Source organism: Triturus cristatus, chromosome 12, assembly GCF_964204655.1.
Source record: "Triturus cristatus chromosome 12, aTriCri1.1, whole genome shotgun sequence".
Classification (NCBI taxonomy): domain Eukaryota; kingdom Metazoa; phylum Chordata; class Amphibia; order Caudata; family Salamandridae; genus Triturus; species Triturus cristatus.
The window spans coordinates 242830355-242847555 of NC_140595.1; the positions used below are offsets into that span (position 1 = coordinate 242830355).

The following is a 17201-nucleotide window of genomic DNA, read 5'->3' on the forward strand; positions in this document are numbered from 1 at the left end:
ATTCGCGCCCGATTACCACCTTCTCCACGCACGCGAGTCTCTGGCGCTACACCCGGCTCAATTTTGGAATATCGAGTGCAGCGGAGGTGTTTCAAAATATCATCCAGAATGTACTACAAGGGCTTGAGGGAGTTCTGAATGTCAGTGATGACATTTTGGTCCACGCACCGACCTTGGATGAGCACATCCAACGCCTCCAGGCACTATTCACCCGGCTTCAAGAGCAGGGGCTGACCCTCCACCGAGAAAAATGCGACTTCCTACGCAAGTTTTTTCGGCTACTGGTTCTCAGACCAAGGAATTGGGCCGGACCCAGAAAAGGTCAAGAATATCCACGCGGCTCCAGCCCCCACGTCGGTGACAGAAGTCCGCAGCTTCCTCGGGATGGTCACCTACTGTGGGAGGTTCATCAAGGACCTATCTGACCTCACCGGTGCCCTTCGGGACCTCACGAAGGCGGCTGCCACCTGGGAGTGGGGCCCGGCACAGCAAGAGGCATTCCAGCGGACCAAAGCGGCACTATCGGCCGACATCACCCTGGCCTATTTCGATCCCCGCAACGAATCGCAACTCGTGGTGGACGCCAGCCCAACAGGCCTGGGGGCTGTGTTAACCAAACAACAGGCATGCGGAGAATGGGCCCCCATTGCATATGCGAGCAGAACCCTCACACCGACGGAGCAGCGGTACTCGCAGATCGAACGAGAGGCCATCGTCATCCTGTGGGGGTGCCGGCATTTCCACATTTACCTGTATGGGCACCCCTTTGTGGTCATCACAGACCACAAACCTCTAGTCCCGCTGTTCCAAGGTTCCTCCACACGCCCCCCTCCTCGCATCGAAAAATGGGTGCTCCAACTCCAGGAATTCCAACTCACGGTGGAGTATCGGCCGGGCACCCGGAACCCTACCGATTTTCTGTCGAGGCACGCACGCCCTGCCACGTACTCGGAAGCTGCAGAAGCCGCGGCCACGGAGGAATACGTCAGGATGATCGTGGAAAGGTCACAGCCGCTACCGATCTCTTTGGAGGAAGTGGCGCGAGCCACCAAAGATGATGACTGCCTACAGATCGCCATCCAAGCCGTCACGTCAGGCAACTGGAAATCACTCCAAAGCCCATCGTCGTTTCGCACACCGGATGCCCAAGCGACACTTAAGGCCCTCCATCAAGTCCGGAACGAACTGTCCGTATCTCCGGAAGGATGCCTCCTGAGAGGGCCCCGTCTGGAGCTACCTCACTGCCTCACCCAACAGGCAGCCCTCCTGGCGCATGGCGTGCACCAAGGCATTGTGAAGTCGAAGAACCGCCTTCGGAGCAAGCTCTGGTTCCCCGGCCTCGACAAGATGGTGGAAACAATCGTCCAGCGATGTCCTGTGTGTCTAGCGACCAGCCTGCCCAACCCTCCAGCGCCAATAATCACCGAGGAAGGACCAATGGCTCCATGGGTGCGAGCCAGCGCAGACTTCGGCAGCCTCCCCGGGGGAAAGTACATGCTGGTGGTGGTGGACGATTTCTCGCGATACCCAGAAGTGGAGCTCCTGTCCTCGACAGCCGCGTATGAGGTAGTTCCCAAGATGGAAAAGAGACTTGCCACACACGGCCTCATTGGGGAGCTGCGCATGGACAATGGTCCCCCGTTCAATGGCACCGAGCTGGCAGAGTATTTGCAGTCCCACAGCATTAAGCACCGACGCATAACCCCAAGGTGGCCTCAAGCTAACTCAAGAGACAAGAAGTCAAGAGACTAATGAGAACTCTAAACAAGACAATTCAGATCGCACTTGCGGACGGCCAGGGCATAGAGTTAGCCCTCTATCAATTTCTACGGGAGTACAGGGTGACGCCCCACTGCACCACGGGGGTTTCTCCAAGCCGCCTCTGTTTCGGCAGAACGGTCACCGACACTATTCCACACCATCCCAGGTGGGCGTCAGCACCGACCCCGCCTAACCGGTCCATGGAACAAAGGACAAAAATCAATCGCGAAGCATCCCGGAAAAGGAGAGCTGCCGACAGCCCCATCCAAGTGGGTGACCGAGTGCTGGTGAAAGACCGCCACCCAGGGGGAAAGTTCTGCCTGCCCTTCGAGCTAGACCCCTGGACAGTCACGAGGATCAGCGGAACACTGATCACGGCGGTCAGGAATGGAGAAGAGGTCACAAGAAATGTGTCGTTCAAGAGGGTCCCAGGCGAAAGAGAGGAAGAGTTACCCGAGCAAGAAGACTACTGGCCAGCGGCACCCCCGAGTCCCAGAGAGGCCACGGAAGAGACAGCTGCGGCAGGAGAGACTCCACGCAGAGTCGAAGACGCGGAGAGCGCCTCGACCGCACCGGCCCAAGGAGATCGGGAATCGCAAGGGACACAGAGCAGCCCCAGCGTGGTGGGTACAGACTGTTCGGAGGACATGTTTCCGACTCCTCCAGAAGGACACAGCCAGAGCAGGTACCACCTACGCCCATGCCCGCAGCCATCCCAGAGGTACCGAGACTTTGTGGCCGATGTCAACTCCCGAAACGGAAGTGAGCTGCACCAAGACCAAGTAAGACTGTTCTTTTGTTTGTTCAGGAAATCTACAGAGACTGAGCTAGAGACTCTAGAAAAGTTTGTCGCTATGCATAATGTTTGTTCTGTTTTTGCATTTGTGGGTAAAGGAGAAATGTAGTGTTTGCCAGTGGACCCTACCACTGTCACGGGGGCCCTGGCAATAGCGAAAGTAGTTTCCCCCCTGGGCGTGCCCACCGTGGACGTGCCTGACGTTCACACGGGAGGCACATGACTTTAGTAAATAAATGGCCCGGAGTGCTGGGCGTGGCAAGCAGTGTTCTAGCCACCACCCGAGAACACGTGTGGTGTGGTTATTGATTTCTAGGTCCCAGGCCCCGACATTACACCCCCCACCCTGCCCCTTCCCCTCCCCCCCCCCGCCTCACCACCCCGCAGCTCTCCCACTACGAGCCGCTACTGGGCAATAAGTATAGCTGGTCCTTCCATTTGGTACTTTTACTCTCATCTGCTAGAAGCAGTGAGGCTAGCAGGCTGATGCCTCGATGCTTCTGCTGCAAGGTTCTGGCAGTTGAACATCAGCTCATACCATGTGGCTGACGCTGTCACGAGCGCAGTTTTGTTTTGAAAGCAACGGCACATGCTTGTTTCCTCCTCCATGTTCTTAGTGATTTAGATTAGTTTCCCACTGTTTTTAAGGAGAAAAGATAGTTTATTTAGTTTTAGGTTTTGTTTGAGGGATTTCTTATCGCCATTGGCCAATATTTGTGTCTTGTCTGCAAGCTCATGCTAGATGCGCCCCTGTCAGTAATAGAATTCTGGCAGGATCAACTCTCTACCCCTTTAATGCAAAGAGAAAATAAGGAGTGTGTGCTATACCGAATGCTGATTTGGAGTTCTTCTTGGAGTCTGTTACGTTCAGCATTTCAGTGGTCATTGCTCTTCTAGAAAAGCTAAACATACAGGTAGTCCCACCATCGGATATTTTGCTTGCTAATCAGACTTTGTATTGGGCCTAGGGGATTACGACAAAGTCAGAATTACATCCAACTAAAATATTGAGCTTCCCCAAGGTCTTTAAAGGACACATCATTCATTTCAGGAGATCCGTCATCTACAAGGCATTATATATATTCATAATGACACAGTCAGTATTTGATAAGCAATTCATGAGTCTGCTGGCACGCTTTACATTTTGCCTGTTATTGGCCCCTTATGCAGTTCTGCACATACACTTGATCCAATGGCTACGTTGATAACGTCAGCCCACTCCACAAAACGATTCTTACTACAAGACTATTATGGCTATGTCCAGTAGCACAGCCATATAAAAGACCTTTTAACCAGTGACTTGGGGTTGGATCAAAAAGGGATATTAATTGTTAGCCCCTTGCAATTGAGAGCATTCAGCCTTTTTATACATCATGACTCATTGTGATCCAGGCCTTCAGCAATATCACAATGACATAAACAAATGGTGCAATTCATACTTGATAGACTGAATTTAGTGTGGGCTCAAATCTGCAAAGCAGCAGTCGCTAGCCTCCTCATTGTAGTCACTTTATTGCACTGCTATCCTCAAACGTTGATGTCCTAGCTCAATCAATTTTACCACAACCATTACAGTGCCACTAGGCCTCCTTTCAGATTTGTTTACAGTATAAGAGGGGAGCCTAAAAACTCTTTAACAAGGTTGCACTTTCCAATCTGTTGTGCAGTATATAGTTCTGTAACCTTTCCCTGTAGTTTGTTCCTGAGAGTCTCGGTATGAATCTCAGGTGGTACCCCCAAAACTCTGTTGTGGGAGCCCTTCACCAAGTTGTCCAGCATTTAATAATTTGTTGTGACTAGAGCATCTATAGCTTTATCTTCAAGGAAGGTTGCCTCAGTCAGGCATGCATCTAGTACCTTCTTGTGAACCTCCAGGGATTTCGTCATACTTTGAGTGCTCTCTCCTCTTTGCTCTTCAGCCAGTACACTCCCTAACAGATCCTCCAGTTTCTTTTCTATCTTCTTCAAAGCAGACTTATTGCTGCTTGTTGCCTCCTTCAAAACACTGTGTAGAGAATTTATCAATTTGAGCTGGTGTTCTCGCTTCCTGTGATTATAGCCATATTATTGTCAGTCAAGGAGACCACCTCCTTTCTGTTGCTTTTTGATGTTACCTCTCATGGCTCAAAAACCTGTGCCTTTCCTCTCCTTCTGCTAGCTGTCTTCCTACAAGCGAGAGCCTCAACAGCCAGGACCGAAATCCACAAATACGCTCAGCCAAGCGTCAGTGTGAGCCACTAGATCAGTAAAAGGCCTCAAAATTGATGCTTCACATGGGACCACTTGCAGAGAGAAATACTCATACTTGCCAACTCACACGGTACAAGCTATGTCTTCCTACAAGCGAGAGTCTCAACAGCCAGGACCGAAATCCACAAATACGCTCAGCCAAGCGTCAGTGTGAGCCACTAGATCAGCAAGAGGCCTCAAAACTGATGCTTCACATGGGACCACTTGCAGGGAGAAATACTCATACTTGCCAACTCACATGGTACTAGTTTGTGTGACACATGATATCGACTCCCATAACAAGGTCTACCGGTGAGGAGCCAATATCACACGATGGCAGGGAAAACGAGCTGAAAACCACTCTAAATAGTGGTTTTCCAGCTCATTTTCCGAGGCTTTGAACTGCCAACGTCCATTAAGGGATGTGACAACACCACAGGACATCAGCACCGGCCTCAACAAGCTTTTTTCTGAGGGTGTGGTGGGGGCTTGTGGGCGAGTTGGGTTCAGAAGTGCTTCATAGCTACTTCTCGGTACAAGGCCCCGCTCCCTTCAAGGACCCTGCCCCCCTCCTCACACAGTGAGATTGTTCTTTAAGTTGGCAGGTATGAATACTGGATACATGAGTACAGGCCAGCCTTTACTTCCAGTGTAATTTGCCCTCTCAGCCGTCGGAAAGTCATGCTGTGACTTTGCCTGGCTGATAGTCCTCTGGAGCAGTGTACTGGGGTCACCGAATAGTCTACCTCCTCTCACTGAGGGGGCCCAGTTCATCTAGAAGAGCCGCCTATGGCTCTCCAGTTGAATGTACCTGTGCCGCATAGTATTCCTTTTCAGATAGAGTGGAGTTGGCCTCAAAATGGCCTAGTCTGCCATCTTTGATCTCTGGCCATGTGCCCAAAGTAAGCACCAGACATCGTCTCAATTTATTCCAAGTTGTGCTAGTCTATTGACACTCCAGTGCAGCCGAACATGCCAGAAAACAGGAACTTGGCAGAGGACCCCAATAGAAAGTGACTATCTTGGCGTCCTTCAGGTATTGTCCCCAGTATAAAGGTTTCTTCTGAATAGATTGGAATCAGTCTAGCATAATCTCGTAATACATCGCACAACTTTGTAGCCAACACTAAATATCTCTGATATTCAAACCAATAAAAATGAAATTGTTAAACCTCAAAAAGGGAAATGGTACTCATTCTCCGTCAAAAAGTTGATGCTTGCCCCTAAAATAAACAATGGCTTATCTATGTAGGCTTTTACAAATAAGACAGAGTAACTTAAAAATAACACACTTTTTCATTGGCAGCTGGCTCAGTTGGTGGATCTTTTGGGTGATACCAATCAGAGCATTTATGGTCACCACAACCCAATGGGGTCTTTTGGCACTATTAGTGCTACCAAATATGTCAACTTTGAGGGTCAAACTTACAACAGCATGTATCACTTCTGGGAGCTGAGCCAGCTGATATGATATAACTTTCTCAAAAGCATAATGGCCTAATCCAAGCAATCACCTAAGACTCTTCAGTATTGACAAAAAGGAGGGCAGCTTTAAGCTAATAAAGACAATCACAAGTAGCCAGAACCATCGCCCCAATATGTTGCTAAAACTGTTTTACTGAAGTGGTGTGAGCGAATGCCCTTATGTTCTGCTAGTGAAAAGGGGTCAGTGACGTGTTCACCTACGCAGACTCTAGTGTCAGCACCTGTTAGAACTTGGCAAAAGAAGTGCCTTAATTTTCTTGGTCCTTTTCAAATTCTAGGCATACATTTATGCTACATGGTAGTTGTGGTGGATCTCTTATCAAGGGGGGTGTAGATGAGGTTCTTGCCCGAGCCCACTACAAGCAATGTTGTTGCGTTCCTCCGTGAGATGTTCATTAACAAAGGTATTCCTGAGATTGTACTCCAGGATAATGAGGTGCAGTTTATCTTTTGTCTTAGGTGTCGCTTTATGACCAAGATGGGGATTAAACACTTAAGGACCCTTGGGTATCTTCCTCAAAGTAACTGCATAGTCAAACTTTTTAACTGAGTGCTTGACGAATGTGTGCAAAGTGCTGTGAGGATTAAACAAATGCGACTGAGTCTGTGTGTGAACACTTTTGTGCCGACAGGACCACCCTCATGTTTCCACTGGTAAATCTTAGTTTGAGTTGGTGCAGGGTTGAAAAAACTAGTTCTGGTTTGCGTTCTACGTGGATTGTTAACTATAAACTGTATGGGTTTTCCTATGCCCCAAGCTTGGCAAAAAGTAAAACTAGTTAACAGTAACAAGATGATGAAAGAGTTATCATCCAAAGCACGTTTGGTCCGAACCCTTTAATTTTCAGCAGGTGATCTTGTCTAAGTGAAGAAACACATTTTACAAAACAGGAGTTTGTCAGTGTCCTGTGACCCTGTCCATGTTGTAGGTGTTCATTGTAATGCTATTATGGTGAAAGTACGCTGCTCAATGTGCAAAACACCAAATCTGATGAGAATTTTCAAGAAGGTAATTCTCAATTGTATCACTTAACTTAAATATGGGAGCTAATGTTTCCTCTCAAGTACCTTTACATGCTGTATGGGCTCCTGGTTTTGAAATGCAATACCCATATAATCAGGACATTTTCTAGGTACCTGGACAGCCAATTCTTTTCTATAGCGATGTTGTACCATATTTTGTTTTCGTTTATTGTTACTACAACTTGCTTTGCAAAGGTGTGAGAGGTGTTGTCATAGAGTATGTCATAGATGGTGTCACATTGCAATCTAAGTGACTGAGGGAGAAGACAGGCTGTTGGATGGGAGCTAGCAAGCTGTCTCCACTTGCTTTCATCTGCGCTTCATATTTAATGGCTTATAACTCCTCCACTTAGGACCCCTATTACGAGTCTGGCGGACTCGTAGCGGCAGTCGGACTGCCCTGGGACTGCCAGCTCTGCCAGGAAACCACTGTTCCTAGCATAGAAGCGGCAGTCAGAGGTCGCAATATGCTTGGCGGGACTGCCATGGTCCCGACAAGCATAGTACGAATTTCCTCTCAGCCAGTCTTTTCATGGCGGTTCCATCACCATGAAAACCAGGGGGCATAACATGTGTCCCCTCTGTGTGCATGCACATCGGTTCCTGCATGTCATAGACTTTCGAGTCCATGCTGTGCAGGAACTTTGGAGTGCGGTCCCATTGTTGAGCCTTTTTTTAATGGCATCGCCACTTTTAAAAGAGGCACCACCATGGGATTGCCACGCCTCCCGCCTGCCAGACTACTAGAAATTCGGAATCTGGCGGGCGGGCAGCGTGAGCTTTGGTGGAGCGGTGGTTTGCACTGCCATGCCACTGCTCCGCCAAAAACTTGTAATCAGGGCCTTGGTGTCATGAGTGTTCTCTTCACATCTATATTTCAAAAGCATCTGTAGTGCTCTAGATTCCTCCGTTCATGCTTGAGAACATATTTTCTTTACCACAAATCTTCTTCCTATCCTTAATAATTGTATCAGCATGTGATTGGTGGCTAAACTGAGAAGTTGTGACTTACAGGAAAGAGGACAGAGTCTTTACACAAGAGATTAACTCTTTTTTCCCCTGTTTTTCATAGGCACGAGAAGCAGAGTATGAAGCTGAGCAAACAAAGATAAGAAAGGAAAAGGAGAGAGAAGTGGCACGTCTGAGGGCACTTCAGGAGAAGTCTCAGGACCACCGGGCAGAACAGGTAACACACAAAACACCTCTGCTAACCCAAATAAAAACTGTATCACTTCCAATGTAAAGGATTAGTAATGCGCAGCTGTTGCAATCAGTTCAGAAATTAACCAGATAAAAAATGAAATGGCAAAGAATACACATCCCCTGAACTTTAGTAATAATGTTTAAGGAGTTGAGCACTGATAGTGGGGCGTGGCAAGCCAGCAATGGAGTGAGTCGCCCTTACAGGTCACAGAGGAACGATATCTGTGTCATAGACCTCCCAGAGCACACAGAAGGGAACAATATGGTGGCCTACTTGGAACGAAGGTTACATGAGGAGGTGGAGCCGGAGGTACTGTCTTCTTTTTATGTGCTAGAGAGGCTGCATAGGGTTCCAGATAGGCCACCGCGGCCGGGGGCTCCGCCGCATTTGGTGATGGCTAAGCTTCTCTACTAGAGGGACCCTGATCATCTGTTCGCACAAGCCAGGCACCGGGGAGACATTTGTGTAACCAACAGAAGGGTTACGATTTTCCCGGACTTTACTAAGGAAGTTCAGGAACAACGTTCCACGTTTATGGAAGCCAAGAATACAGCTTTACCAGATGGGCCTGCAGTACGCCATGTTGTTTCTGGCACTGCTCAGAGTGGTAACACCTGGGTGGCAATTCTTTGGAACCCCGCAGGAAGTGTGGGACTGAATTGAGGTGCATCCACAGGCCGCCCCCTACTCAGGCGTTGCCGGGGTGCGCTCCTCGATGGAGGACACTAAAGAAATGTGACGAAAGGGCTCCTTCGGGGACAGAAGTCTATAGAGAACAGCGGAGGGCAGTGGAGATGATGGCTGTGCTGAGTAGGAGAGAGCTGAGCCATCACTGAGCGATGTGGGAGCCCAAATCTCTATCACACAGAGACCACAAGCTTGGCGGAGAACTCGGAGGTTGACCCGCCGCGGGTCACGCCTGGCACTGCAGATGAAATTATATGCGGTTGTGGTCAAGTTGAGTGGGCTGGAGACTCATTGAAAGTAGGGGAGGGTCGATACTTTTTCTCCTAAGGAGTGTTTACGGGAGCAGATGCCCAGGACTCTCCCTTTGCTTTGCTCATTTAGAAGTGTGGGGGGGCCAGATGGGAGCCTACTCACTGGTCACTGTTAGTCTCCCATTGAGGTTACTGTGGGTAAACCCACATATTCATGCCTGTTGGCTGATTGTTTGGATAGGGGGGTTGCCCTGCTTGTCCTAGGATATGGGAGTTGGGGTGTTCAGTGTTTCTCAGTTGGGGTATCGGATATGATGGATGCCTCGGGTCAGAACCTTTGTTTGAGGGTACTGGTGCAGTGCTCTAACAGTTGGGATGTATTTGTCCAGTGGAGTGAGCCGAGATATTTTTCCTATGCTCAATGGTATCCTCTGTGATATATAAAGTGTTATCGTGGAATGTCAGGGGGATGCATACCATGGCAAAATGGCATAAGGTCTTTGCATATCTTATAGGAGAAGGGTGCAGATAGCGCTGCTTCAAGAAACCAACCTCCTGGCTAAAGAAGGAGCAGCACTACAGCAGAGCAGCAGAGGTGAAGAGGGCAGGCTTTTTTTACAGATTACTCTGCCTTTGCACAGGGAGTCCTGGTGTGGGTGAGGCCTGGGGTCCCCTTCCACCATACAGGCATTTGATTTTACCCGACTGGTCGCTACGTGATGGTCACTGGGCGGGAAAATGACCTAGATATCTCTATAGGCAGCATCTATGGGCCAAATATGGATCAGGGGTCCTTTCTAGCCGAGCTTTCGAGAGTATTAGCCGCTCACCTCATGGGTCAGGTACTCCTGGGAGGAGATTATAACTGTGTTGCGGACACTTCCATGGACAGTTCCATTCCCCATTACGAGACTCCCCGATAGTAGGAGTGGCTAAAGTGTTAACGAACTGGCAGGAGCAGTGGGCTGGTAGTTTCCTTGAGGTTACATCACCCAGGGGATCGTGATTATTCCTTTTTCTCCCATCTACATGATCCTCAAGTATGGTTGGATGCAATACTGTGCACACTCGCTGTGCATCGGATGGTTAAGAACACTGAGTACCTTTCCAGGACCCTCTCTGATCATAATCACTTGCTGCTTGGGTAGGGCTGGGAGGGAGAAAGGCCCTGCATTCAGACTTAAAGGCTCAAACCAGAGGCACTGGAAAACCCGGTCCTCCGGGATACGATTTGGGAGGCGGTCAGGCAATATTTTGCTGATAACGCCTTGGCCAGGTGGAGTGGGACGTATTCAAAGCTGTGATTAGGGGCAGGTGGGTGTCCAAAGGGCCATGCTGGCAGATGTAGATAAGGCTGGGAAAGAGCAGAGGGACACAAAAAAAGTAGGCTGTGCTACTCGAAGGTACAAGCGGAACTTCTGGAGTCTAAACAAAAGGTAGCAGAGCTGGTAGAACGACTACTCTCTTTTGATTATAGGAATTACATGCTTCGTGCCCATGCCGACAGGGACTGGAAGGGATCATTGCTCGAATGGCTCGCAAATCTAGCCAAATGGGGATCAGTGGTGGTGGGGCTTATGGCGGACCAGGACACACACAGAATCATCGGGTAAAAATCATCAGTGATATCCAAGACTATTACGCTTCTCTTTATAGTAGCGCGGCTGACCACTCAGCTGTCAATATCGAGGCCTTCCCAGTATTGCGTTGGGCAAGCACACCCACCACATTGTGCTCTATGCCGAGGATCTACTGTTGTTCTTTGGGGATTCCGGGATGGCCTGGAGGGATGCTCAAGACCTACTTGAGCGATTCAGGATGGTGTTGGGGTTGAGGGTCCATTGTCAGAAGTCCTGCCTCTTCCCCCACAAGGGCGAATAGACCCTTACCAGGGGATTGGAGGGGGTGAATTGGGAGCCTCGATGTCTCCAGCACCTGTGAGTGTAAATATATCATGAGCCCGCAGACCTTCTGGAGGGCAATGTGGGCAAGCCGCTCCACACAATTCAGTCTAGTACTGCTGACATTTGGACCACGCTCGCCCTTTCGGTGGAGGGAAGGGTAGCGATATTGGAAATGGTGGCCCTCCCCTGTCTTCTGTACTACTTTGTGGTCCTGCCAGTGTGGATCCCCAGGGACTGGAGGAAGGGCTACGTTGGCCACACTTCAGAGGCCAACGGAGGAGGGTGGACTGACAATTCCAGACTTTGAGATCTATTATTTGACAGCACTGCTCCAGTGGTTGACACAGTGGGTGGTGTGGAGGCTAGCCCCAGGGAGAGTGTAGGGCTCTTATGTCCCGGACATTCGCAAGTTAACTCTGCTTCTGTTGTGCCTAGGTGAGCCTGGTGCTGGAGACTCCATGGAGTTTTGGGTACAATGATTGGGGCCCAATTTGAGTCGAAGCTGCAGCTTCCATTGGAGGAGTTTAGGGAGCGGTATGACCTCCCCCGGGAACACTTCTTCCTACATAAGGCGATCACAGCGGCGAGCTGCAGGCTTTGACAAAAAGGCCAATATGAGCCGCCTCAAGCGGTCACTGCAGTGGGGACCTACAAGGCAGTCACCTGCCTTTACAGGAGACTGTTTTTGTGAGTTGGGGGATGTTAGCCATTACAACATGTTGAAAACACTGACAAATGATGATCAAAATTATGAAATACTAGACTATTTATCAGTATGCAAGTACGATACAGGTCACTACTTTGCATATGTGATTAATATGACCAGTAACAAGACTGCTTGAGCATCCCAAGCACTAAGATGTACCAAGTGTTGTATTACATGGTTTGTTGTGAAAATGCAATAACATTCTGTGGACAAAAAAAGGAGCTGAGCACTGATTTCCCACACCATTCAAAAGAAGTAGCTTTTTTCGGGAACTACTGTGCATCCAAACCTATGGATATACAAGTGCATACCGCTCTCCCATTATTTGCCATTAATTTTTGGTTTTATTATGCCGTGATAGATTTCTTACTATACTTATTATGAATGGTCTGTTAGAATCCCCAGAATTCTCCGCTTCTCGAAACCAAAGTTATTGGGAGACCTAGTAATTCTGCGGATGGAGAAATAACAGGTATTTTAAGATTTGGGGGAGGGGGGATAGCTTACAGAATTCTGTGTTTCCATGCTCATTTCCACATGTTTGCCCTCAATGTTTTACACTAAGATTTCAGCAATGTTCAACAGCTGAAATGTTGGTTTGAAACACCACAAATGTTATTTCCGATGGCCCTGTAACTCATGTTAACATGTCTAAAGAAATTAACGGACCACTTTAAAGAGGGTCTTAATTGATGTTTAGTTAATACTTTTGTATGTTAGACCTCCACTTTCTACCTGAGGCCCCATTAATCAAAGTCAAACATTCCCTTTGTGGGGGTGGATCCACAGCTTGTGAAACTTTGTAATATGGGTCTTGGACGTTGGGTTGGTAGTGACACCCCCAGTTAATTTAAGTGGTACTTACATGATGCATTATGTAGGTGTTCACCTGATGGAAAATCTTTGCCATCGTTTACATTTTAAGCTGGTATGTGATTTAGGTGGCTTTACCCACTGAGGCACTTAGAAGGCAAAAAAATACAGAATTTTAAATACCAGAGGTAATAGGCATTTGCTTTGAAAATTATTCTTAGTGGTTTCACAGTTTGTATGTTTTAATGGATAAGTGAGTAAGTGAATGTGAGAATGAGTCAATAGTTGTATGAATGAGTTTGTGCACAGATGGATCAACGAGTCAGTGTCTCACTGCGTGGATAACTGAAAGGTGGTAAGTACAAGGATGAATGATCGAATTAGTGAGTGCATTGATAGATGGTGTCAAGAATTGCTATAATTTTGCCAGTGCATGTATTAATCAAGAGTGGGCGCACTCCTGGCAAGTATCCTAACAATATGTCAACAATTATCACTATTTTGTAATCCCAGATTTTTGGCCATTAACTTTTAGTGCGTGTTCTAATTGACACCATCTCTCATTGGCCATAACTGCATATTTCTATATTCCAAATTACTCAGTACCCCATAGTGCATTTTTAAACGTACTCCGTCATTCAAAAATCATCAGGGCAGCATCACTCATTAATATTGAATGATCATTCAAATTTGTAATCAGAATTCATGCATGGGCTTGAAGCGAAGTCATGAGTGGGTTATGAAAGCATGGAGGGGCTTATTTAAGACAGTCCTGCGTCAATTTTGCACCATGTAAAGTGTTACATGCGTGATTCAGGGCTCTCATAAAGATTTATGAAGCCACGTAAAGCAACCGTGCATGGCTTTGAGTGGCCCCCTAAATCATGAGTAAGGTGACGCAGCGCAAATCGCTGTGTCGCCTCACTCTGCGCCTTGAAGGCGTACCATGAGCGTTGTGGAGGGTTTTCCCACGCAACACCTTTGGAATTTAATGCTACCCCAGATTTACAAAGTGGTGTAAACCTGGGGAAGTGCCAAACCCGGGCACCTCCCGAGGTGAGGCCTAATGAGTAGAAATAACTTTATTTCTTCTAGTTTTTTCCTCTTTCTATGTGTGCTGCATTCTGTCGCACACATAGAAAGAGGAGTACGCCTCTTTGCATTGTTTTTGTGTAGGAAAGTGACCCTTCCTGCACAAAAACAATCCGGCCTACATTGGCGCTGATCTCCCGAAACTGCACCAGCGCAAGGGGAAAGGAAAGGAATGCACCATATTGCTTGAATACAGTGGGGCTTATTTACAAGCCCCCTGCACCGCTGGTGCATCACTTTTTTTTTTTTTGGGAACAAATTTTATTAGTCAGTTGTACAATCAGCGGAGCTCTGTACCCCAGAGACATCCGTAGCATCAATGTACCACATCTTGATTTTGACCATTTTACCGTAGAATAACAAAAGTGGAATACATAAGGGCCATGCATATAAAATACAACCCCATTGAACAAGCCCCTCCACCACCCCCGACCCCATCGCACATCCAGTCCAACACCATCCGCAGGTATGATCCAAACCGCAGCTATACTCTCGCCATGAGACATGCCCCACCTACACCCTGTCACCAACACTCGTGTGTTACATGCCACCCCCAGACAAACGGGGAAGATACAGCAAGACACATGGATTCTATTCTGGGGGGTGGGTTCCAAATCCAATCTCCTGTAAGTGCATCACTTTTAACATGGGAAAAAGTGACGCAGCAGCGGAGCAAGGGGCTTGTAAATAAGCCCAGTGTATTCCTGCCCTTTCACTTTAGCATAGGGCAGCTCAGCAAGGTGCCCTGCTGCGGTGCCCTACGCCAAAATGCTATAAATTATGTCCTGAGTGTGCGTGTTGTGATCCATTAGTCAGGAATGAATTTAAAAAACGTAAAACAACTCTTTCCTGCTTAGAATGAAAATAAATCTTATTCTGTATGAGTTCAAAAGGGTTACAGAGATTGTTTTTTATGAAGCATTGCAGTATATTGCATTATCCTCGATTTCATTAAGCAAGTCTCAACAAAGTGATTATTAGCTTTGCTAAGCAACTTTCTCTTTTGCAGATTTGGCATATAAAAAGTATACATGTTGTCTTGCCATTGAAATTTCTTTTCATGATTTTTTTTCTTTAGTCTTCAAACTAAGATCAATCACTTGCCATCCTGTCTAACCCAAGGTCCTCCCAAAATGCTTCTTACACATTAACCGCACCAAATCTAAATATCACCAAGGGAGCAAGGTGCTCTCAGGTTACAAATAATGGGTGTCGAGTGATGTAATTTTGTACAGAAATACTTTGTGACGTGTTGTCATACGCTGGAGTCAGTCGTTCGACTATATCCTTAATGTAGAAACAATTCTTACTTTTTTTTGTTATTATTAATCTTTATTCGATTATGCATCATAATTATAAAAAATAGGAACATAAGCTTAAAACCACAGTAAAACATTAAAAACCGTATTAAGCACAATAGTGTTCAATTCATTCTGAAAAGACGATGAGTGAGCGTTTAAGAACCTTATAAAATCCGCTGCCCAACTTAACATATATACACCATTATTTACTAGGCACACATTATGTTCTTCCAGTGTAAGGCACCTTTTAAATAACCAGTAACTACCAGAATCACCACCTGATCAGGTAATAACTGTAAATGTAAAAAGGCAGGGCGAAATTGAGTAAAACCCCTCGTTTTTAAAAGTGATAGTAAATTCCTTTTGCGGAAGAATTCATCGTTTTTACAAAATAAAACCAGATGTATTAAGGTTTGGGGTGAACTATCATCACAAGGTCAAGTTAGAAGAGCATGGGGATCGAACTGACCCAGAGGGAAACAAATCATAGTACCAATCGTACCCAGATGAAATTTAGTAGGCAGTGATCTGTCCCTGGGGTGTTTAACTAATATGAGATAAGGTTCAACGCCATCAACGGATTTCAACAGTAGATAGGATCTGATGGAGTTTTTCTCCAATGCCTAGGCTTCCCTATAGTCTTTAAACTTATTTAGAATACTCTCCTTGAAAAGACCACGATCACCCTTTTTAAGGCATTGTGGCCAGTACAAAATGTCCATACAATTTAGGGAACGGGCAAACCCTAGAGATTTTTTGCCCTTTGATGTCAATAGGTCTTGTTCTAGCTTTCTTCCTCCGTCAGACCATATAAAGGGTCTTTGAGATGTTTGTATTTAGGTCCAGATCATCCATGAACTTAACAAACTTGTCAACCAGGAGTTTTAACCCGGGAAACAACCATTACAAAGCAGTCATTACAACGCACTACATTTACAACACAGTCATTACAAAGCAACTGCCTTTATATCGCATGCCATTACAACGCAGCGATTACAACGCATGTCCCTACAACGCATGCCAATACAACGCATGTCACTACAACGCATGCCATTACAACGCATTATAAGGTAAGTAATGGGGAATAGTAATTTTTACCCCTACACTATCCAACACTCACCCTACTGTTGCACTCAATTCAATTCAATAACACTTTATTCGGTTCCATACATAACCATAAAGGTACATAAAAACATGATAAAATTATTAAAAACATATAATTATATTATCAATAAAATAATGGACCGGATTCGAAAACATTATTTCATTCTCAGTATGTTACATCATGATCGAATTCCTACACTTAAAAATATTTTTTTTTAAAGTGGTTACAGAAGCTATCACAAATTCTGTCTCTAGCTGTTGTAGGGCCGTGAATGCTGGGCGGCATTGCCTCATACCAAATGTTTTTAAAACCGGGCTAATCCATAGTTTCCTCTGTACTGAATAAAATTTACAAAAGAATACCACTTGTATAACTGATTGTCCAGAGGTATCATCGCATGGGCATTTACACAGTTCTTTCGACCAATCGTTTACATCGGGAAAGCTTATTGATCTGTGCAGAGTGCCCAAGCGGAAACGCATCAATAAGAATCTGTCATAATCACATGTTATCAGACCTAGGTACGGCTGCAATTTAAAAGTTGTTAATATGAGGTTATGTGCCTGCACTCACTGGAGTGGGAATAGTAATTTTTACCCCTACACTACACTATCCAACACTTACCCTACTGTTGCCCTAAAAGTATTATGCGTTGTAATGGTATGCATTGTAATGGTATGCGTTGTAAAGGAATGCGTTGTAAATGTAATTTCTAAAAATGCGTTGTGATTGACATGCGTAGTAAAATAATGTGTTGTAATGGATGTTGCAATGTAAAAACCATGTCGTAAAGGAATGTGTTGTAAATGTTTGCATTGTAACGTGTCCTATTCTTTAAATCCAT

The 17201-nt window shown here is 46.4% G+C and overlaps 1 protein-coding gene and 1 long non-coding RNA gene across 2 annotated transcripts in view; one reads left to right on the forward strand and one right to left on the reverse strand.

Moving 5' to 3' along the window:
- The window catches only part of CFAP45 (cilia and flagella associated protein 45), a 513786-nt gene that overhangs the window by 386638 nt on the left and 109947 nt on the right, over positions 1-17201 (forward strand). Inside the window, exon 9 of the mRNA XM_085639403.1 lies at positions 8367-8480. Within this exon, the coding sequence (XP_085495529.1) occupies positions 8367-8480 (114 nt within the window). The remainder of the gene's footprint in view (positions 1-8366; positions 8481-17201) is intronic.
- LOC146775796 (uncharacterized) overlaps positions 1-17201 on the reverse strand; it is a 59763-nt gene that overhangs the window by 30619 nt on the left and 11943 nt on the right. The gene's annotated exons all lie outside the window — the stretch shown is intronic.